Genomic DNA, 23865 nt, shown 5'->3' with positions numbered 1-23865 from the left:
ACTGGTAATTGCGCGGTCATGCAATGTTGTACCCAAACAAAATTTGCGTCCTTTTCTTCCCATAAATAGAGCTTTCTTTAGATGGTATTTGATTGCCTCTGCAATTTTTATTTTTTGCGATATAAATGGAAAAAGACCGAAAATTTCGAGAAAAAAAAGATATTTTCTACTTTTTGTTATAAGAAAAAATCGAATAAACTAAATTTTAGTCATACATTTAGGGCAAAATTTATTCAGCCACATGTCTTTAGTAAAAAAAAATGTCAATAAGCGTATATTTATTGGTTTGCGCAAAAGTTATAGTGTCTACAAACTAGAGTACATTTTCTGGAATTTACACAGCTTTTAATTTATGACTGCCTATCTCGTTTCTTGAGGTGCTAAAATGGCAGGGCAGTAAAAACCCCCTCAAATGAAACCCATTTTGGAACGTAGACACCCCAAGGAAATTGCTGAGGGGCATATTGAGCCCATTGAATTTTTTTTTTTGTCCCAATTGATTGAATAATGACACAAAAAAAAAAAGTTTACAAAAAGTTGTCACTAAATGATATATTGCTCACACATGCCATAGTTATATGTGGAATTGCACCCCAAAATATATTCTGCTGCTTCTCCTGAGTACGGGGATACCACATATATGGGACTTTTTGGAAGTCTAGCCACGTAGGGCACCCCGAAAATCCAATCACTGCCTTCAGGATTTCTAAGGGTGCAAATTTTTGATTTCACTCCTCACTACCTATCACAGTTTCGAAGGCCATAAAATGCCAAAATAGCACAAAACCTCCCAAATGACCCCATTTTGGAAAGTAGACACCCCAAGCTATTTACTGAGAGGCATGTTGAGTCCATGGAATATTTTATATTTTGCCACAAGTTGCGGGAATATTAAAAATTTTTTTTTTTTTTTTGCACAAAGTTGTCACTAAATGATATATTGCTCACACATGCTATGGGGATAAGTGAAATTACACCCCAAAATAAATTCTGCTGCTTCTCCTGAGTAGGGGGATACCACATGTGGGGGACTTTTTGGGAGGCTAGCCACGTACGGGACCCTGAAAATCAAGCACTGCCTTCCGGATTTAAATATAAAATGCTACCAAAAAAAACTGTTAGCGATCGCAGGGATCAGGCCTGACTCTGCGATCGCTGCAGTTATGTGTTTAGTGTTTTGTAAGTGACAGTGATCGATCGATACTGCACTTGGGTGGGCTGGGCAGAGGGGCAAAACGCAGGTGCTAGCAGGTATCTGGGCTGATCCTGCTAACAATGCGTTTTTTTGGAACCCTAAACTGCTGGGGACGCTAGTATAGATCTGATCAGATCAGATATTGATGTGTTCAGATTCTATACCACTATGGGAGGTTTATGCTTTGCGGGTGGGTGTTAGCGGTACTGCCACTAACCTAGTGCTGCCTGGGGCGACGTAGACCCTGACCCTAAAACCTAATTGATATCACCCGCCCGGTGATCAGGGGGTTAAACCTTTATTGGGTAATAAATGGTAGGTGCCCTGATGCTATAAAAAGTAAACTAACCAGAGTCACCCGTAACACTTATACAGTGATCACTGGTGAAAGGGTTAACTAGGGACAATCAGGGGGTTAAAACCATTATTGAGTAGTATATAGGGGTACCTAGCGCTATAAAAACCTGGCGGTGAACCTAAAAAAATAACTAGCTACCTAGCAGCACCAGTGACACTAATGCAGCGATCAGAAAAACGATCGGTTAGTGACACTGGCAAAAGGGGGTGAAAGGGTTAACTCTAGGGGCAATCAGGGGGTTAAACCTTTATTGGGGGGGTAGGGGGCTACCCTGGACCTAACACTAACTGCCCTGACAGTTTTTACTGTCACAACTGACACTAAATGCAGTGATCAGTAAATAAATGGGGGGGGGGGGTTGTGTGCCTATGTGTACCTACATGTCAGTGTAGTGTTGGTGCACACTTACTTTCACTGTTCTCCTCGTAGTCCGGTCAATAAGACTGCCCCGAGGAGAATGACATCACTTCCTCCCTGCCTGTGTTTACTATACACAGCGGGGGAAGCTTCTCATTCACCAGGAGCGATCGAGAGGGGATGGCCAGAAACCAACGGCCATCCCCTCATCCCGGATCACTCCTGAAGCGAAACGGACCGCAGCATCCAGCGGGAGGGGGGCCAATCGGACCCCCCACCCGCTGAAAGGCGAGCACATACATGTACGTGCTTGTGCCTGTCGGTGCCATTGCCCCAACGTACACTGCCATGTGGAGGTCCTTAAGTGGTTAATATACTATATTGTATATTACATTATTCTGATACTGTATAGTCCTAATTTTTGTATCCTATATAAGTTTACATTACATTGGCCTTACTTCTTTTACACCCATTTCCTACCTGCTGGACATTTTATATCTGATGATTTGATTGGAGAACAGACTTTTTCATTTTGATAATAATGTGATAACACATTCAAACTTTGGAACTAGGGATGAGCCGAACACCCCCTGGTTCGGTTCGCACCAGAACTTTCGAACGGACCCCAAATTCGTACGAACGTTAGAACCCCATTGAAGTCTATGGGACTCGAACATTCAAAATTAACCACTTAACAACCGGCCCATAGCCGAATGACGGCTACAGGGCGGTTGTTTAACTCTGGGAGGCCGTCATATGACATCCTCCCAGAAGTCCGCTCTCGCGCGCTCGAGACGGATCACGGTAAACGGCCGCTCATCGTGGCCGTTTACCACGTGATCGCTCCGTCAAATGACGGAGTGATCACTTGTAAACAAACCGGCGTCATGTTAGGACGCCGGTTCCTCCCTCCCCCTCTCTGTACCGATCGGAACAGCGGAGGGGGAAGAGATCGGTGTCAGCAGCGATGTGGGCTGCATCTGCAGTGCCCACATCGCTGCTCACCAAAAATTAACCCCTCAATTCCCTGCCATTACTCTGCAACACTCTGCAATACCCTGCAACACTCTGCAATACCTTGCAACACTTTGCAACACCCGCCAATACCCTGCAACACTCTGCAATACCCTGCAACACCCGCCAATACCCTGCAACACTCTGCAACACCCACCAATACCCTGCAACACTCTGCAATGCTCTGCAACACCCGCCAATACCCTGCAATGCTCTGCAACGCAATACTCTGCAATGCCATACTCTGAGATACCCAGCCATACTCTGAGATACCCAGCCATAGTCGGTGATACCCTGCAATACCCAGCCATAGACATCCCCTCCCCCCTCCCGCCGCCCTCCGGTGCTTCTACCGACTCGCCAATACGATCAAAGCCAGAATCTTTTTTTTTTTTTTTCTTTCAGGCTTCCCAGCTTAGAGGTGAGATGCGGGGTCTTATTGACCCCATATCTCACTGTAAAGAGGACCTGTCATGCCATATTCCGATTACAAGGGATGTTTACATTTCTTGTAATAGGAATAAAAGTGATCAAAAAATTTATGTTTGGGGAAAAAAAATGTCAAACTAAAATAAATAAAGTAAAATGAACAATAAATATATATATATTTTTTTTAAAGCAGGAATTAGCCCTGCTGCAAAGCATTGCATCAAAAATTGTAATTAAACGCCCCTGTTAAACAGGGGCAGAAAAATTGGGCCTTAGGCACTGGTGCTGGTGCCACGACACTGCAACCTCTCCCATATACTCTAGTTTTAGTGCAAGAATTAGCCCTGCTGCAAAGCATTGCATCAAAAATTGTCATTAAACGGGGGCAGAAAAATTGGGCTGATGGCATCACCCAGAACCAAAAATGTTCTTCCAACATATCAGCGGAGGAGGAAGAGGATAGACAATCAACATAACAGGACAGTCACTCAGCATCAGCATAGGCAGTCTTGAAGGGATGTGATATTTTAAAAAAAATTATTCGGTTACATCAGCTTCAGGTGCTTGGTAGCTGTGGGTGATCCAAGACTGATTCATCTTGATGAAGGTCAGTCGATCAACTGATTCGGTGGACAGGCGCACCCTGTGATCGGTAACAAAGCCACCAGCAGCACTGAAGGTGCGTTCCGAAAGAACGCTGGATGCAGGACAGGCCAGTAGCTCAATTGCATACTGTGCAAGCTCTGGCCAGTGATCCATCCTCAAGACCCAGTAAGCCAGAGGATTTTCGGTGGGAAAGGTGTCCAAGTCTGACCTTGCCCCTAGGTATTCCTGCACCATGTAAATCAGACGCTGGCGATGGTTGCTACCTTGGGGCTGTGGACTAAAAAATTGTCTGAAAGCATCGGTCAGACGGCCACCTTCTCCACCGCTCCTTCTGACCGATGCCTCAGCAACACGTTGTCCAGGACCAGGAGTTTGTAACCTCCCAGTCTCTGGGAACGCGTTGCACAGACCTTTCTGCAAGGCCTCCCGGAGATGTCTCATGCTCTGCTCCCTCTGCGACGGCAAGATAAGGTCAGCAACCTTACCCTTGTACCGTGGATCAAGGAGAGTGGCCAGCCAGTAATGCTCCCTCTCCTTGATCTGAAGAATACCAGGATCCTTCCGCAGGCTTTGCAGGATCAGGGAGGCTATGCAGCGTAGGTTAGCTGAGGCATTCGGTCCGGAGTCCTCTGGGTCACTAAGGACAACATGATCCGCAGCTACCTCCTCCCAGCCACGTATAAGTCCACTGGTTTCTTGGCACTGTAAATCATCCCTACAAGACTGCTGCTGATGCTGAGTGCCAGCCTCCACCACCATGCCTCCACCCCCATGCTGACACAATCATCCTCCTCTTCCTCATCCTCTTCCTGTGTGATGGGTGGCACAGCAGGAACACTGTCTGGATAAAGGGGGCCTTGAAAGGCAAGGAAGTCCTCCTCTTCCTGCCTCTGTTCTGCCTCAAGTGCCCTGTCCATTATTCCACGCAGCGTATGCTCCAAGAGGTGGACAAGAGGTACAGTGTCACTGATGCATGCACTGTCACTGCTCACCATCCTTGTGGCCTCCTCAAACGGTGACAGGACAGTGCATGCATCCCTGATCATGCCCCACTGGCGTGGTGAGAAACAACCAAGCTCCCCTGACCCTGTCCTGGTGCCGTAGTCACACAGGTACTCATTGATGGCCCTCTGCTGCGTGTGCAGCCGCTGCAGCATGGCCAACGTTGAGTTCCACCTGGTGGGCATGTCACATATAAGGCGGTTCTTGGGCAGGTTCAACTTCTTTTGGAGCTCAGCCAGCCGAGCACAGGCATTAAATGATCGGCGGAAATGCACACAGACTTTCCTGGCCTGCTTCAGGACATCCTGTAAGCCGGGGTACCTGCCCAAGAACCACTGCACCACCAGGTTAAGGACGTGAGCCACACAGGGCACATGGGTCAGTTGTCCCTGTCGGAGGGCGGAGAGGAGGTTGGTGCCATTGTCGCAAACCACCATTCATGGCTTAAGCTGGCATGGCGTCAACCACCTCTCGGCCTGCCCCTGCAGAGCTGACAAAACATCCGCCCCAGTGTGGCTCCTGTCCCCCAAACAAACCAGCGCAAGCACGGCATGGCATCGTTTTGCCTGCATACTTGCGTAGCGCCTGGAACGCCTACGGAGCACCGCTGGTTCTGAGGACAGAGTACTGGAAGAGGCCATGGAAGAAGAAGAGGAGGGGGTGGAGGAGAGAGGTGTGTCACAACCAATAGTAGCATTTTGGAGGCGTGGTGGCGGAACAACCTCCAACACTACTGCACCTTGTCCTGCATCCTTCCCAGCTGCCAGAAGAGTGACCCAATGGGCCGTGAAAGACAGGTAACGTCCCTGTCCATGCTGGACCATGAGTCAGCGTTAATATGCACCTTACCGCTGACCGCCCTGTCCAGCGAGGCAAGGACATTGCCTTCCACATGCCGGTAGAGAGCCGGAATCGCCTTCCGTGAGAAAAAGTGGCGTTTGGGGACCTGCCACTGAGGAACCGCACATTGTACAAACTCACGGAAGGGGGCCGAGTCTACCAACTGAAAAGGCAGCAGTTGAAGTGCTAGCAATTTAGCCAAGCTAGCATTCAACCGCTGGGCATGTGGATGGCTGGGAGTGAACTTCTTTCGCCGGTCCAGCAGCTGGGGCAGGGACATTTTCCTGCTATAATCGGACGTGGGTGTACTGCTAGCAGAGAGCCCGGAAGCACTTGGCTGTGACACACCTAATTGTACACCTTCATTCCTCTCAGAGCAGGTTTCAGAGAGGACTGAAGGTCTAGTGGGGTTGGAGATCCCAGCTGATGAGGAGCAAGGAGAGGTCCGCTTTGTTCTTTGGTGCGGGTCTTTGAGGTACGCTTGCCAACGAGCTGCATGGCAGGTCAACATATGTCTGGTCAAGCATGTGGTGCCCAAGCGGCTGATGTTTTGGCCACGCGAGATACGCTTGAGACATATGTTGCAAATAGCAGCGGTGCGATCTGATGCACTCGTCTCAAAAAAGGCCCACACCAAAGAACTTTTAGAATAACGTGCTGAGGCAGCGCCCTGCACAGGCAGAGCTCTGCGGTGTGATTCAGTCGGTGTGCTGCCCCTAAGCTGGCCCCCGGAGGGCATCCTGCCTCGTTGGACATGTGCCTCCTCCTCCCAGGCACCCACGTGGAGTCAGTGCCCTCATCATCCCCTCCCTCTTCATCGCTGGAGCAAACCTGGCAGTATGCTGCAGCTTGTGGAACATGACTGCCAGATTGCTGTCCTTCTTAAGCATCCCCTCTCTCTGCATTCACGCTACTGCCTTCCTCTAGCTGAGTATCATCATCAGAGCCTACAAAACACTGGGCATCCTCCTGGAGCATGTACCCAACACTGTGCTCAAAGAGTTCAGGAGACTCCTCAGGAGGACGTGGTGGGTCTAGGGAAGGAGTCACTGATGATGACATTGAGAGGAGGGAAGACGATGCGTTGGCAGCTGCTTTGCTAGTACCCTGAGCCTGAGTGAGAGACGATGAGGAGGATGAAGAGGGCTTGGTCATCCACTCTACCAAGTCGTTGGCATGTTGCGGCTCAACATGTCCAGCTGCCGAAAAGAAGGACAAGCGTGTTCCATGGCCACGTGCTGATGATAACGATGCACCGCGTCCACGACCAGCACTGTTGTCTCAAGACACAGAGCCTGCTTGCCCTCTTTTATCGGCTCGTGCCTGTCTGCCTCTCCTTGCTGGCCTTCCAGACATGGTAATAGCCTGAAGGGAGTTGGGAAAACCAGCAATTGGGTAGTGTATATTGTGCTGGAGGCACACACAACTTCCACTAACTCCTGCAGATGGCTCAAATAGAGAAGAGCTATGTAGGTGGATATAGCGGTGTATACTGTGTTCAGAGCACGCAGACAGCACACACAATCTCCTACCACTGACTGCAAGCTCTATTTAAAACGAGAAAAATAGTTAGCTATATAGGTGGATATAGCGGTGTATACTGGGTTCAGAGCATGCAGACAGCACGCACAATCTCGTTCTCAGATTCAACTACGAGACAGAAGCTATTGGCTACTGACTATTGAACTTCCTTTTTCTAGTCACGTTGTACGTGTTGTACGTCACCGTGTTATAAATGATCGGAATTTGATGTGACCGTGTGTAGGCAAGACAGCTTGAGCCGAATTACGTCAGAATTCCGTCGGGAAAACCATCAGAGCTTTTTCCGACGAGAATTCCGATCGTGTGTATGCGGCATTAGTCCCTGTGGACTTTGGTAACCCTATTACCCATTGTGGATCCCTGTCCACTCTAACCATTTATCTAGGGGCTCGGTATAGGCAGAACCGCACCTTCGGTTCATATATTCTACTATAACTACTATTACAGCAGGTGTGCCCTTCATATAAGCTGTGAACAGCACTATTCTTCCCTTTCTTACCTATAACACTAAGACGGACAGCAGACAGTGACGACATAACATAACCACCAATCAATACAGTTCAATAAGGGGGCATAAAATAGGTACCCTTTGTCCAGAAAATGCCTTATTGATCAAGGAAGTCAGATAACTCAATGTAATCAGGGCTTACCTCAGCTGGCTGATTATCAGAAATGCTCAGATCCTCTTAAACTTCTCATTTCAGATTCTCAGGGTCACCTGTAAATTCCCTCCTGACTGACTCGCCATCTGTTCTGGAAATTTTATAGATAGACAACTCCTATCCTCATATTGATTAGTGGTTCCAAATTAATAATAACTACTGCAGTAGGGAACAGACACAAAAGGATACACTCAGCATCTTTCCAAAATAACTGTTCTATTTTATTTGACATAATTTGAAGGTTTTTATACACATGATTACGTAGGTATCACATTAATATTACAAGTGTACGTTTATGGTAACAAGGGGCGTAACATAGGCAGGCTAATTCTAATCAGGAAATGCAAAACTGTAATGAAACAGTTTCTTACATGATGAAGATCAGCCATGGAGTATATCTGAGGTGTATATCAGGGTGTGCTTCTTCCCCACATGAGAGCTGTGATGTCCAGCAACATTCATATAGAAGACATTTCCCACACTCAAGGCACTAATACACCTCGAGGGTTGTGTGGGATCCCTGATCTACAGGAAAACGGGACTTCAGTGAGGAACAATTCCCTTACTCAGGACAAGAAAGTGGCTTCTCCCCTACATGAGATCTCTGATGTTTGTAAAGATTGGACTTGTCTGAAAAACATTTCCCACACTCAAGACAGGAATACGGCTTCTCCCCGGTGTGAGTTCTCTGATGTCTGACAAGAGCTGATTTTTGTACAAAACATTTTCCGCACTCAAAACAGGAATATGGCTTCTCTCCGGTGTGCAATCTCTGATGACTATAAAGACTGGATTTATCTGCAAAACAGTTTCCACACTCAGAACAGTAATATACCTTCTCGCCCGTGTGAGATCTCTGATGTCTGTAAAGATTGGAGTTCTTTGAAAAACATTTCCCGCACTCAGAACAGAAATACGGCTTTTCCCCTGTGTGAGATCTCTCATGTATGACAAGTTCTGATTTTTTAAAAAAACATTTCCCGCACTCAGTACAAGAATACAGCTTCTCACCTGTGTGAAATTTCTGATGTCTGGAAAGAGAGGACTTGTTTGAAAAAGATTCCCCACACTCATCACAGGAATACAGCTTCTCCCCCATGTGAGATTTCTGATGTCTGTAAAAATGGGACTTTTGTGAAAAACTTTTCCCGCACTCAGGACAGGAAAACGGCTTCTCCCCCGTGTGAGATCTTTTATGCACATTAAGTTCGGATTTAAAATGGAATCCCTTCCCGCACTCAGTACAGGAAAACCTCTTCTCTGTTGGAAGGACGGCCCCGTCCCTCACAGTCTGAGGTTCCTCAGGATAAGAGGAATACGATGGTCCATCTACACTGTGTGGTGCCGGATGGACATTTGAGGTAGTCGGGTTTTCTCCTGGACTATACTGTGTGATGTCCTCATCTTCTACTTTACAGTCTGAAGACAAAGTGAGACAATCCTCTGAGGTTTTCCTCATCTCCCGTCCATCTACTAAAATAGAAATACAAAGATTATTACTAGACATGAGCGGATTGGTTCCCCTAAACCAGGACTCCGCCCACATCAGGCAGCTTTGTCTCTGAGGATCTTACAATTCCCCCCTCAAGGTAACTAGTAAATGGCTCCTCTGATCTCCTCTCTCAGAGGGTGAGGGACCAATGAGGACTGTCTTTTATAGGAGTGACAGTGATGAGGGGATTATAGGACGAGTGTCCCCTCCCCCTCTATCACTCATTGCCATCTTCCTAACACAAGAAGTACCACACTTATTTAGTCCATGATTTAGTCATGAATAACAGCGGGGCTGAGCCCCACCAGAGGTCAGAGAGTGAGGATGGGGGGAGAACAACTAAGATGAAAACTAGACTGATTTTGAAGACCACCATCATTGGGTTATTGACTCCTCCCTCATTATCACTTTCTGTTTAAGGTTCCAATGTTTGAGGATGTTATCACATTATTACCAACATGTAAAAGTCTGTGCTCCAATCAAATCATCAGATATAAAATGTCCAGCTGGTAAAAAATGGGTGTAACAAAAGAGACTACATATTATGTTTATGTATAGCAGTGGGTAGAGGGGAGTGACAAGAAGTTGGGACTGTGTAATGTACAACGTATTGTGTAAGATACAACAGATAGGGCTATATATTATCAAAATGACGTAATGCACAACATAGAGTATATAGTGCAGGGGTCAGGAGTATGTAATGGTCAATATAAATTATACAGTGTAAGGATCAGGACTAGAGATGGACGAACTTCCGACGGGACGTTTCTCGAACGCTAACCACGAACGTGGCCAAAAGTTTGCGAACCGCAAAGTTCGCGGCGAGCCCCATTGACTTCAATAGCAGGCGAACCTTAAAAACCTACAGGTCATATTTTCAGCCACAAAATACTTACTAGCTGTGCACACATAGTCCCACCACATGGCCACTGAGATAACACATGTATTAAGTGAATCTGGGATCGACAACTATAAGCATTCTTTTTTTTATCTGTGAAATTTTGACAATACAGGACTCAGGAGCGCATGAAGGCAATGGAGGAGAGGAAAGGTCAGGGTAGGCTATGAAGAGGGTGCAGGAGATGATCACCAGCACCGAGATATAGAGCACTGATACCAGCACTGTGATATAAAGCACTGACACCAGCACCGTGATAGAGTGAACTGACACCAGCACCGTGATATAGAGCACTGACACCAGCACCGAGATAGAGAGCACTGAGACCCCACCAGCACTGAGATCGAGAGCACTGACACCACACCAGCACCGAGATAGAGAGAGAGCACTCACACCAGCACAGAGATAGAGAGCACTGACAGCAGCACTGATACCAGCAACTCGCTGCTGGGCCCCAAAAATATGACACCGCTCAACCTCTTCAAACAGGAGGGTACGGGCATATAGTACGGTGTGCTTTTTTTGTACAAGGAAGTGTGCCAAATGTAGAAAAAAGGTCTGTGTGCTCGATTAAATAAATCGTTTATAGAGATATACATGGTCTACTGGTCACATGTGTTGAATTCCTCCGAGATCCATGCCTCATTAATTTTTATAAATGTCAGGTAGTCAACACTGTCGTGAGCTAGGCGAGTGTGCTTATCGGTCACGATCCCCCCTGCTGCGCTGAACGTCCTTTCGGACAGGACACTGGACGAAGGGCAAGCCAACAGTTCCATTGCAAATTGGGCAAGCTCTGGCCAGAGGTCAAGCCTGTTCACCCAGTAGTCCAGGGGTTCATCACTCCTCAGAGTGTCCACATCGGCCGTTAACCCGATGTAGTCGGACACCTGTCGGTCTAGGCGTTCCCTGATGCTGGATCCGGATGACACCTGTCGATGGGTCGGCTGAAAGAATGACCTCATATCAGAAGTCACCAACACATCTTCAAACCGGCCTCTTCTTGCAGGCGCTGTTGGATTGGTACCCGCAACTCCTTCTCTGGGAGTGGGAATTCCTCCTCTGCCAGCGCACGCAAAAGCAGAATGCAGCATTTCTCGAAGCAAGGCCTGGAAGTGTTGCATTCTGACAGCCCTCTGTGACGGTGGTAACATTTCTGCCATTTTGTGTTGGTACCGGGGGTCTAAGTACGTTGCCACCCAGTACTGGTCCTTGACCCTTATGCTTTTTATACGGGGGGTCCCTGTTAAAACACTGGAGCATGAAGGCCCCCGTTTGCACTAAACTGGAAGCGGTGTGGTGGCCTGGCTCCTGCTCATCATCCAGGATAATGTCATCCTCCTCTCCCCATCCACGCACAACAACAGGGATTCCCGAAAGGTTTAAAGCATGCTCTTCTTGCTCCTCCTCATCCACCCCGGCACCATCCTCCTCTGACTCCTCTTCAGACTCCTGTTGTTGACTTGTCTCAGATAGAGTAGCCCCCCTTGGGAATTCATCCAGCATTGTGACTTCTGCATCTTCCTGCTTCTGCTCTTCCACGGCTTGATCAATGACACGACGCAATGCACGCTCCATAAAGAAAAAATAAGGTACCATGTCACTGATGGCGCCATGGCTGCGACTGACCAGTTTGGTAATCTCATCAAATGGCCGCAGAAGTCTGCATGTGTCGCGCATGAGCAGCCACTGGCGCGGTGAAAAAAAACCAAGCTCCCCAGAACCTGTTCTGCCGCAGAGTTCGTACAGGTAGTCGTTAACTGCACGTTTCTGCTGGAGCAGCCTATCAAGCATATAGAAGGTTGAGTTCCATCGCGTTGGGCAATCGCAAATAAGACGTCTGACCGGCAGATTGTGTCGCCGCTGAATGTCAGCAAGGTGAGCAACGGCCGTGTAAGATCTTCTGAAATGGGCCGAGATTTTCCTTGCCTGCTGCAAGATGTCCTGGACCCCAGGGTATTTGACAACGAATCGCTGCACGACCAAGTTTTAGACGTGTGCCATGCATGGCACGTGCATAATTTTGCCCTGTTTCAATGTGATAAGCAGATTGGCACCGTTGTCACACACCACTTTACCAACTGTCAAATTGAGCGGTGTTAGCCACTGATCTGCCTGTGAATGCAAAGCTGAAAGGAGTGCCGGGCCAGTGTGGCTCTTGGCTTCCAGGCACAACAGATGCAGCACAGCATGGAAACGTCTCACCTGGCATGTCGAATAGGTTCTGGGGAGCTTGGGTGGTGCAGCGGAAGAGACGCTAGCAGCGGAAAAGGAGGAGTCAGCCGAGGAGGAGAGGGAGGAGGATGGAGTAGGAGGAGGAGAAGAAGAGCCAGGCCTGCATGCAATTTGTGGCAGTAAAACCAAATCTACACGGGTGCCACGGGTTACATGCTTGACGGCCGTCAGAAGGTTCACCCAGTGGGCAGTAAAAGTGATATACCTTCCCTGCCCGTGTTTGCTAGACCATGTGTCTGTGGTCAGATGTATCTTGGCACCGACACTGTGTGCCAGAGATACATTCACTTACCGCTGAAAATGGCCATATGGCACTGGGATGCCCTTCTGTGAGAAATAGTTCCTTCCTGGGACCTTCCATTGGTGGTGTTCCAATGGCCACAAATTTTCGAAAGGCCTCCGAGTCCACCAGTTTATATGGCAGTAGTTGGCGGGCTATCAGTTCTGACAAGCCAGCCATCAACCGTTGGGCAAGAGGGTTATCCGGCATCATCATTTTTTTACGCTCAAACATTTGGCCCACGGAAGCCTGCCTTTTTGCAGAAAAACGTGAGCTTGGCGTGATGGAAGGTGGAGTGGAGGACAACTGTAAGGAGAGAGGAAAAGGAGAAGTAGAATACGAGGCTGGACGGTGAGAGCCTGGAGTGTGGCTTTGTGGGTTCTGTCGCTCCCACTGGGCTTGGTGATGGCAGCTCATGTGCCTTCTTAAGGTGGTCATCCCTAGGTGAGTGTTGGGCTTACCGCGACTAATGCGTTGACTGCAAAGATTGCAGATGGCAACACTATTGTCAGCAGCGGACACGTTAAAAAATGCCCACACCTCGGAGCCATGTGCCGGCGTCCTGGGAGCGCCAGATGTAACCATACATGGTTGATGCCTCGCTCCTGATACATTAGCAGTCTGCTTTGTCCCTTCTGTGCAATATAAGTTCTTCCTGCTTCTCCTCCCTATCTGCTGGTCCATATCTCCCTCTGAACACCCCTCCTCTTCCTCTTTTGTGGGCACCCACGTGACATCACTAGACACTTCATCATCGAAGTCACCTTCCCCACCGCTATAATTAGAGATCTCGGAGTAGGCAGCAACAGCGGGGACCAACCTCCTCCTTGGGCTGATCTGGGTACTGTCGTCAGACTGCTGAGTGGCGGTTGTTGATACCTCCTCTTCCTGATCCAATGCCAAGAGTGGCTGCGCATCGGAAATGTCTTGATATGTATCGGAAAATAATTCCTGTGACTCAAGCGGAAGGTATTTGGTGGTGGCGGGGTTGGTGGTAGTGTCTTTGGGGGTGCACACAGCAGAGAGTGAAGGTGAGGGTGCAGAAGAGTAAGGCTGAGGGAGCCACTCAACCAAGTCTGGTTCATCCTTAGAGGTAATCGCATGCACCTTCTGCAATTTGCCACTTTGGCTCAAGCCTGTTGCTCCTGCCCTACCCCTACCACCCCTGCGGAAGGGCCTGCCTCTTCCTCTGCCTGTCATTTTTTAAATGAACCTGTGACAAAAGTCTCTAGAGAAGTGCAGTATGTATGTGGAAGAAGGTATATAACACCCCGCCTCAATCTGTCGTTTTTGGGGGCCACTGGTCTATCACACCAGTTATAATACTTTTTTTTATTGCGTTTGTCACGGTTTGTAGTATAGTATAGTAGCTAGTGATTTGCAGACTGTACCTCAGTCCCTACACTGATAAAGGACTGCTGCAGAAACTAGCAGTAATCTGCAGCACAGCCCTGCACCAGCACCCTATATATTGTACCCCTATACCTGTCCTTACAAGGACCTTTGTGGACCTAGTAGCTAGTGAGTTGCAGACTGTCCCTCAGTCCCTACACTGATAAAGGACTGCTGCAGAAACTAGCAGTAATCTGCAGCACAGCCCTGCACCAGCACCCTATATATTGTACCCCTATACCTGTCCTTACAAGGACCTTTGTGGACCTAGTAGCTAGTGAGTTGCAGACTGTCCCTCAGTCCCTACACTGATAAAAGACTGCTGCAGAAACCAGCAGTTATCTGCAGCACAGTCCTGCACCAACACCCTATATATTGTACACCTATACCAGTCCTTACAAGGACCTTTGTGGACCTAGTAGCTAGTGATTTGCAGACTGTACCTCAGTCCCTACAGTGATAAAAGACTGCTGCAGAATAGGGCAGCAGTGCACCACAACCCTATATATTGTACACCTATACCAGTGCTTACAAGGACCTTTGTGGACCTAATAGTAATAGCTAGTTAGTGATTAAACTGACTGTCCCTGCTGCACACAGCGTCCTGTCCCTACACTGACAAAAGACAGGCTGCTGCAATCACCAGCACAGCAGTGCACTGAACCCTATATGCTGTACTACACCTATACCAGTACTTAAAAGGACTTTTGTGGACCTAATAGCTAGCGATTTGTGTCACTACAGTCTGTCCCTGCTCCACACAGCAACCTCTCCCTACACTGACATAAGACAGAATGTAAAATGGCCGCCAGATCAGGTCTATTTATAAGGTAGGGGGAATGTCCAATTGTCCATGTGCTGAAATGTCTCAATTGGCTGTCCTGTACCCCATGATGGATGTGTCATCATGGGTCAAAGTTCTTTCACACTGTAAACACATATATCCGCCTGGCGAACAGCGGCAATAGTCCCCTGAATCGCAAACACGCAAAATTCGCCGCGAACCGACCGCCGGGCGAACAGTTCGGCCATCCCTAGTCAGGACTCATAATATTGGTATTCAGTAATCAGTGGAAGATTAAATGTTTACATGGGACAAGTTGCAGAGGTCCCACACCGCTGCCTCCCATCTCCTGAGACTGCACTCAGTGACTTGGGTCTGAGACTATACAGACATATCCCTCCACCCGGCACAGCCAGCAGACAACAGAGCAAGTAATCCAGGGAGAATTGTTCTGTCAGAGATCTTACTGGACCGGGTATGGGGCTGAACACCCAAAGCAAATCCCCTAGGTGCCTAGGTCTAGTAACGCCTATGGTGAAAATGAACATTTTACTGTCGGCTGAACCCCAGACTCTCCATAAATCCAGTCTAGATACATAAATTGTGTCTGCAGCACAGAGAAGGAAGATTATCCGAGAGAAATACAGGAATACAGGACGGGGAACACAGTTTAAGAAAGTGACCAGGGGATTACAGGCTGATATCACCCAGTCCCGCCCCACCACTGGACCAATCAGTGAGCAGTATGGGTGGAGGAATGTATTTAGTGTTAATGACCCACCTGTGCTGATCTCTGTATCCTCCTCTATAAATGTCCCCGTTATTCCATCCTCCTCCATAGCCTGCTGATCGTCCCTCATATACGTCTCTTCCTCTTCTTTACCCTCAACTTTTATATCTGTCAGCTCATCATTCTACACCAAGAAAATGAAAGAAAATATCAACTATAAAATATAAGCTCACATAAAAAAATCTACACATAATCTCTACATCCCACTAACCTTGTAACAGTGAGGGATGGTGTGATCTTCCTGTGTGGAATCCCGGGAATACAGAGGATGGGGACATCTCTCTGGTGGGTTCCTGGTATTAGGTGGCTCCATCATATCCTTGTGTCCTTCTGAAAACTCCTCCATCACTCCATACTCCTCATCCTCCTCTTTATACTCTTCTTTAATAATAATATTATAATCCCCGAGATTTCCACTCTGAAAGATATCATAAAACATTAATTGTAATGTTTTATATATACATGCTGTATATAAATCATAGCTACCAATAATTGTCAATCATTTACCTGATGATGGTGGGGGATGGTGTGATCTTCCTGTGTGGAATCCCGGGAATACAGAGGACGGGGACATCTCTCTGGTGGGTTCCCATTACTGGATCCATCTGTAGGAAACACACACACTGACTGAATACATTGTTTCTATGTGTTTATCAGATGATGGGGGATCTAGGTGGAGCCTCCGTACTGCTCTCTCCTTTACAATAAAGTCTCCTCTTACCCGGTGATGTGAGGGGCGGCTGATTGTCCATCATGACGTCCTTGTAGAGATCCTTGTGTCCTTCTAAATACTCCCACTCCTCCATGGAGAAATAGACAGTGACATCCTGACACCTTATAGGAACCTGACACACACAATCATACAGTCACCATCCAGACACATCCCTTGTCTGTTACTGGATAATGTCCCAGAATTCCCAGAATCCTCCTCACCTCTCCTCCATCATCTCTCTGGTGACTTCTAGAATCTTCTTTGTATTTCTCTATTCTATCAGGGAGGGAGGTGGAGGCAATGTGATGGTCATATGATCTCCAGACTTCACAGGAGGAAAACTCTAGATCTGAACACAAATAGTAAAATCAAATGATTTTTCCAGAATCCTCTTCCTATCATCTCTGGTCAGGTCTCCATTTAATTAAAGCTCCGCTTCAAGAACCCCCATACTCTGTAGGTAAAAGGCTTGGTATAAGGAATGCAGACATCATTACATAAAATACAGGATCAACAGTTCTGATTGGTCTGCCAACACCCTAAGACCACCGTAAAAAAAGAGCTGGATGGAGGGACATTGGGAGGAGGAGCTGTGAAGTCAGTGTGACGTCATAGGATTCTCTGACTCTGGATGGAGGGGCATTGGGAGGAGGAGCTGTGAGGTCATAGGATTCTCTGACTCTGGGTGGAGGGGCATTGGGAGGAGGAGCTATGAGGGGAGCTCTGAGAGGTTTCCATACACAGAGTAATTTCTCCCGGGTGCGTCTCACCTCTCCTAAACTGAAAGATGAACTTTGTCTTTGGACTTTGCCAGGACACATCATATTCCTGTGATCTCCGTGTACTCTGGAGACTTTACTGATCACATTTTAGTATGAATGTCTGAGACTGGGATCATTATGGAGACATTCGTTTTCAGGACATTCCTACAAATAAAATCTTTCCCTCTATCTACCCATTTGAATCTTATAATTTAAAGACGTACACATTCCAACCCCCCCCCCCCCCCCACCCCTTATAAAAGTTGTATAATCCATTAGTATAGACTGATGAGGTGAAAAGATTGGTGGGAAAGGTGACACATCTCCAAACTGAATAGAATGTTCCGGTCCTGTAAGTGGGGAACTCTTCTGCCCCCTCTAATCTAGGTTTCCACACTATATATGTGCGTATCAGTGATAGTGCGTTCATTAGGGGTGCACAGGCGTGCCCCCTCTCTCCAGCCACCCCCTTTGTGTAGTATGGATAGATTGATGCATTGCATCAATCTATCCATGGGCGCTGTAGACACCCCCTATTCAGGCGGCCGGCCCCTTTTCAGATGTCAGGCGCCTAAATTACAGCGGGGGGGGGGGGGGGTGTTTTTGAAGCACCTGATTAGAGCCATTGGCTCTAATAGGCTTCAAAAAAGGTGAACTGCGAGCGCAAACCATTGCACTTGCAGTCCATCCAGGTGTGTTAGCAAAGCAAATTAATATTTGCTTTGCTAACACAGAACCGCCTCTCAGCCGATCAGGAGGCGTGGATGTAATACCGGTCACCTGATTGGCTGAAGGCAGAGGCAATCCTATTGGCCGCCTAGCAGAACAGGAAGAAGACACGCACGGAGGACACAGGAGCCATCGGAGCGCTACCCGTCCCACAGGTTGCCGCCTGACCTGCCACTACCATGGGGTAAGTGCTGGGCAGACAGTGGGCGGGCGGTGGGGGCACAGAGGCTGCAATTGATGGGGCACAGAGGCTGCATTTAATGGCACAGTGGCTGCAATTGATGTTTTTGTTTCAGTATTTTTCAGTTAGTTTGTGGCACCCCAAAAATGTTGAGAACCAGCCGCCACTGGTATGTATCATCATCTGCTGGAGATAAAAGACATCACAGTGACTATGGAGGAAGAGGACGGACATGACGGGGGGTTTACTGGGTGTAAATAGAAAATAAGATCTTATTACCTCCTCTACTGCCACTTCCAGCAATGTCTCCTCTCTACTTCCTCCCGACTCACCTCTCACCCAGAACTTCCTGTCTGTACCTGACATCACTTCCTGTCTGTCTTCCATAGAGACTTGCTTTCTGGCTAGAAGTGAGATCACCACCTTGTGGAGCTCAGAGGAACTGCAGCCTCAAGAAACATCTTGTAGTGTGAACCCGGCCTTGTGCTGTGTGTGTATGTACTGTATATCCTTATAGATGGGTCATCTCCACTCCCACCAAGGGGGATAGAAATATATTACTGTCTAGTCCACCCTTTATCAGCCAGGGTTCCTCCAAAGCTATTGTGGAGCCACTTAGGAGGGTGATGGGGGACCGGTAAGTGCACAATCTGAGTGTGAGCACCAAGAGAACACTGGGATTGGTGTTTAGGAAAGGAGGTGTTTTGTAGTCCACTACACAGGGTTTGCTGGAGCATATACTGAGATTTGGAGGCAGAAGCTCTGGAGGTTTTGGAGACATTTATTGGTGGTGATATCATTTATTGAAGTATAAAGGAGACGTTGGATGGACTTTGATGTCACTTTATGGTTTATCACTGGATACTGATGAGGTGAAATACATTGATGATTTATCACAGATGTTTTCACATCTTTTACTTTTATGATAAGAGGGCGGTATTTATGGATATAAGGGGAGGGGTCATTGTATTTATTACCCATCTCCCGATGCTGGATGATGCAAGAAGCTGACACTCTAAAGAAGTCTTGTCTCGGCCAGCTGGGGAAATAACAAGTGGGAAAACTAGTTGTTGAGGATTTGAATAGTAAACTCTTCATTGTTCCTGGTCATATGGGGAAATATTGACTCCCAGACCTTCCCAGCCAGAAAACTGGTTGGAGGATTGGAATAGTGAACTTTATTGTTCTCAGCTGGGAGTATCGGGGTTTTCATTTACTTGTACACAACGTCACTTCCACAACAAACTCTTCTCTAGGAATTGGGGGATAGATTATGTCTGTGGCCCCAAAATTATCTTCACTGGGTTTTTTACTGACAGTTTGTGTTTCCTAATCCATTGCACTGATATTGTGTGACATAAAACAATTAGAACTACCACCATTTTATTCTCTAATAGGGAAATGGGTGCTAATTGGCTGCAGGAGATCTGCTGAGACATAGAAAGGGAAATGGGTGTTAATAAGCTGCAGGAGATCTGCTGAGACATAGAAAGGCAAATTGGTGCTAATAGGTTTCAGGAGATTTGCTGAGACATAGAAAAGGAAATGGGTGCTAATAGGCTGCTGGAGATCTGCTCAGACATAGAAAAGGGAAATGGGTGCTAATAGGCTGCTGGCAGAGGCGTAACTAGAAACCTCAGGGCCCCGGTGCAAGAAATCATGAAGGGCCCCCCCCCCGAAAAGCATGATTGTGATACTATATTTTTTAAGTAAAACATTTCTGTGCAGCCTGTGTCCCCAGTGAAACCTGTGTCCCCAGTGAAGCCTGTGTCACCAGTGAAGCCTGTGTCACCAGTGAAACCTGTGTCACCAGTGCAGTGGTGGTACTGGAGGGGGGTGGCGGTGGTACTGGAGGGGGATGGTGGTACTGGAGAGGGGTGGTGGTGGTGGTACTGGAGGTGGGTGGCGGTGGTGGTACTGGAGGGGGGTGGCGGTCCTGGAGGTGGGTGGCGGTGGTGGTACTGGAGGGGGGTGGCGGTGGTAATGGAGGGGGATGGTGGTCCTGGAGTGGGGTGGCAGTGGTACTGGAGGTGGTGGCGGTGGTGGTACTGGAGGTGGGTGGTGGTGGTACTGGAGGGGGGCTGGTGGTACTGGAGGGGGGCTGGTGGTACTGGAGGGGGATGACGGTACTGGAGGGGGGTGGCGGTGGTACTGGAGGGGGATGGTGGTACTGGAGGTGGGTGGTGGTGGTACTGGAGGTCGGTGGCGGTGGTGCTGGAGGTGGGTAGTGGTGGTCCTGGAGAGGGGTGGTGGTGGTACTGGAGAGGGGTGGTGGTGGTACTGGAGGTGGTGGCGGTGGTACTGGAGGAGGGTGGTGGTGGTGGTGGTACTGGAGGGGGGCTGGTGGTCCTGGAGAGGGGTGGCGGTGGTACTGGAGGTGGGTGGTGGTGGTACTGGAGGTGGGTGGCCTTGGTGGTACTGAAGGGGGGGTGGTGGTCCTGGAGAGGGGTGGCGGTGGTACTGGAGGGGGATGGTGGTCCTGGAGAGGGGTGGCGGTGGTACTGGAGGGGGATGGTGGTACTGGAGGTGGGTGGCGGTGGTACTGGAGGTGGGTGGCGGTGGTGCTGGAGGTGGGTGGTGGTGGTGGTACTAGAGGAGGGTGGCGGTGGTACTGGAGGGGGATGGTGGTCCTGGAGAGGGGTGGTGGTGGTACTGGAGGTGGGTGGCATGGTGGTGGTTCTGGAGAGGGGTTGGTGGTGGTGGTGGTACTGGAGGGGGAGTGGTGGTGGTACTGGAGGGGGATGGTGGTCCTGAAGGTGGGTGGCAGTGGTACTGGAGGGGGGGTGGTGGTGGTGGTACTGTAGGGGGATGGTGGTCCTGGAGGTGGGTGGCGGTGGTACTGAAGGTGGGTGGCACGGTGGTGGTGGTACTGGAGGAGGGGTGGCGGTGGTACTGGAGGGGGGTGGTGGTGGTACTGGACATCAGGGTTCACAGAGAGACCCCCTTATTTCAGGGTCCCCAGATACCCCCCTTACTTTAGGGTCCCTTGAGAGCCCCCCTTACATCAGGGTCCCCAGAGAGCCCCCCTTACTTTAGGGTCCCCAAAGAGCCCCCCTTACTTTAGAGTCCCTAGACAGTCACCCCCCCTTAAAGAGGTTTCTCTGTGCCTTGCTGGACTCCGCTGTGCACCTTGGCCCCCAGCAGATCTCTGTACCCCCCCCCCCCCCGCACCTGGGGGGAGGCAGCGATCAGCAGCTCTATGATGTTCATGGGCGGCGGGATCTTCCTGAGTCTATACACACACTGGAGAGGGATCAGCACGGCTGTGAGTGGAGAGCGTGTCTCTCATGTAACAGCAGCACAGAGACACCGGGATTGAAGTTTAATTTCCCCCTTGTCTGTCCTCTCTCGCACGGGAGACAAAACACACAGCTGATCTGCTCCCCCTTCGGCCCCCCCTCCCCTCCTCTCCTGTGTTCTCTGCAGGCATTCAGGTGTGAAGCTAACAAGCTCACATTTCCCGTGGAGAACACAGGCAAGGAGGGGGGGGGGCGAAGGGGGAGCAGATCAGCTGTGTGTTTTATGTCCCGTGCGAGAGAGGACAGACGAGGGGGAAATTAAACTTCAATCCCGGTGTCTCTGTGCTGCTGTTACAAGAGAGACACGCTCTCCACTCACAGCCCTGTGGATAGCAACCCCGCTGGGGCCCCCCCACAGTGATGGAATTCCAGGGCCCAGTCGCAACTGCGACTGTTGTGACCCTGGTAATTCCGCCACTGGCTGCTGAAGATCTGCTGAGACATAGAAAGGGAAATGAGTGCTAATAGGCTGCTGGAGATCTGCTGAGACATAGAAAGGGAAATGGGTGCTAATAGGCTGCAGGAGATCTGCTCAGACATAGAAAGGGAAATGGGTGCTAATAGGCTGCTAGAGATCTGCTGAGACATAGAAAGGGAAATGGGTGTTAATAAGCTGCAGGAGATCTGCTGAGACATAAAAAGACAAATAGGTGCTAATAGGTTTCAGGAGATATGCTGAGACATAGAAAGGGAAATGGGTGCTAATAGGTTGCAGGAGATCTGCTGAGATATAGAAAGAGAAATAGGTGCTAATAGGCTGCAGGTGTTCTGCTGAGACATATGTAGCGCTGACATCCTTGCTTATTAATGTGTGTTTGCAGGCTATAAACATAAGCCTATGGACATTTCTTAGGTTTGGTATTTGGCGCCATCTAGCGGCCAAATACTGGTACTGAACTTGGATGTTTATTGTTTTGAAGACAGCACAAAAGACTTATACAGGAAGTGACTGTTGTTTTGATCAGAAGGTTGACCCTTTTACCCAGGAGGCTTGATGACCTACCCATGAACACTTTCTACAGCAATGCATGCTGGGTAGGACATAAAAGGAACCCAAGCGGCCATTTTAGGTCTCTTGGGTTTGCGTGGCCAGCCCGTGAGGATCTGTGTGAAGGTCCTCCTGGAGACAGGGCCCACCTCCTTTGCGGAATGCAAATCTCCCTTGTTTGTGCCAGTAACCTGATGGTGCCTGAGAGACGGTGACCGAATTGAGAAGGTCCAGCGACACTCATCGGAGCAGTGGAGGACCGGATACATCCAGTGGAGCGGTACAGAGCGACTGGCCCAGCTGACAGAAAAGCAAGCTGCAGTCACGAGACCCAAGTTACCACATGGAGCTCCGATCCAGTTGGTGAGCGGTTTATGGCCCACCGTTTGTTAACTTTTACACGCAGTTAGACTCACATACAGGCCTCACTGGAATTTATAGTTCCACGGAGGAGGAGCAGAGCAACTGACACTAAGCAGGCTTGAGGCCTATCTACTCTGGCACCTCAAGCGTTGTAAATTAGTTATTGGAGCCACACCAGGAGCACCTCAATCTAACTTCTCATAGACTGTGGATTGCAAATCACAAAGGAGTTATTTTATCTAGCGAAGAAAGAAGATCACAGACTAAGTACTTTAAGTGGGATCTCAATCTTAGCTTTTAAAGTGAGGGGAGCTCCCAGGTATTAATCCAGATATATATATGTATATTGTTTTTAATTGTTCCTATTGAAATATATTGTGCTGTCGTCCTATGTTGGGATGACAGCACAATTTCTGTAACCACCTGTTTTGAATATTCTACAGTAAAATATATTTCTGGTTAAAGCGGAGGTCCACCCTAAAGTGGACCTTCCGCTCATCGGAACCCTCCCCCCCTCCGGTGCCACAATCGGCACCTTTCAGGGGGGAGGGGGGTGCAGTTACCTGGATAATCCAGGTAACTGCACCCACTTCCGGGACAGCTCTCTGCGGAAAGGGGCGTAACTTACGCCCCTTTCCGCAAGTGCCCGCCCCTTCCCGCAAGTGCCCCGCTGCCTGCTGGGAAACACACAGCTCCCAGAGGCAGCGGGGAGCGTCCTTATTGCGCAGCGCAATTCGCGCATGCGCAGTAGGGAACCGGGAAATGAAGCCGAAAGGCTCCATTTCCTGATTCCCATACCCAAGATGGCGGCGGCAGGACCCGACAGACGACCTAGCGATCGGCTTCGGGTGCCGACATCGCGGGCGCGCTGGACAGGTAAGTCTCACTATTTTAAAAGTCAGCAGCTGCAGTATTTGTAGCTGCTGGCTTTAAAAAAAAAAAAAAAAAAAAACGCG

The 23865-nt window shown here is 48.8% G+C and overlaps 1 protein-coding gene across 1 annotated transcript in view; it reads right to left on the bottom strand.

The window, feature by feature from the left end:
* Window positions 1-23865, bottom strand: part of LOC143986883 (uncharacterized) — a 171759-nt gene that overhangs the window by 40998 nt on the left and 106896 nt on the right. The window contains 6 exon segments of the mRNA XM_077485289.1: window positions 8499-9478; window positions 15868-16000; window positions 16088-16294; window positions 16384-16481; window positions 16598-16721; window positions 16810-16958. Of these exon segments, the coding sequence (XP_077341415.1) occupies window positions 8499-9478; window positions 15868-16000; window positions 16088-16294; window positions 16384-16481; window positions 16598-16721; window positions 16810-16958 (1691 nt within the window).

Source organism: Lithobates pipiens, unplaced genomic scaffold, assembly GCF_037356315.1.
Source record: "Lithobates pipiens isolate NorthernLeopardFrog02 unplaced genomic scaffold, aLitPip1_a1.2 Scaffold_18, whole genome shotgun sequence".
Classification (NCBI taxonomy): Eukaryota; Metazoa; Chordata; class Amphibia; order Anura; family Ranidae; genus Lithobates; species Lithobates pipiens.
The sequence above is the reverse complement of the archived record's forward strand: the minus strand, read 5'-3'. Positions and strand labels throughout refer to the sequence as shown.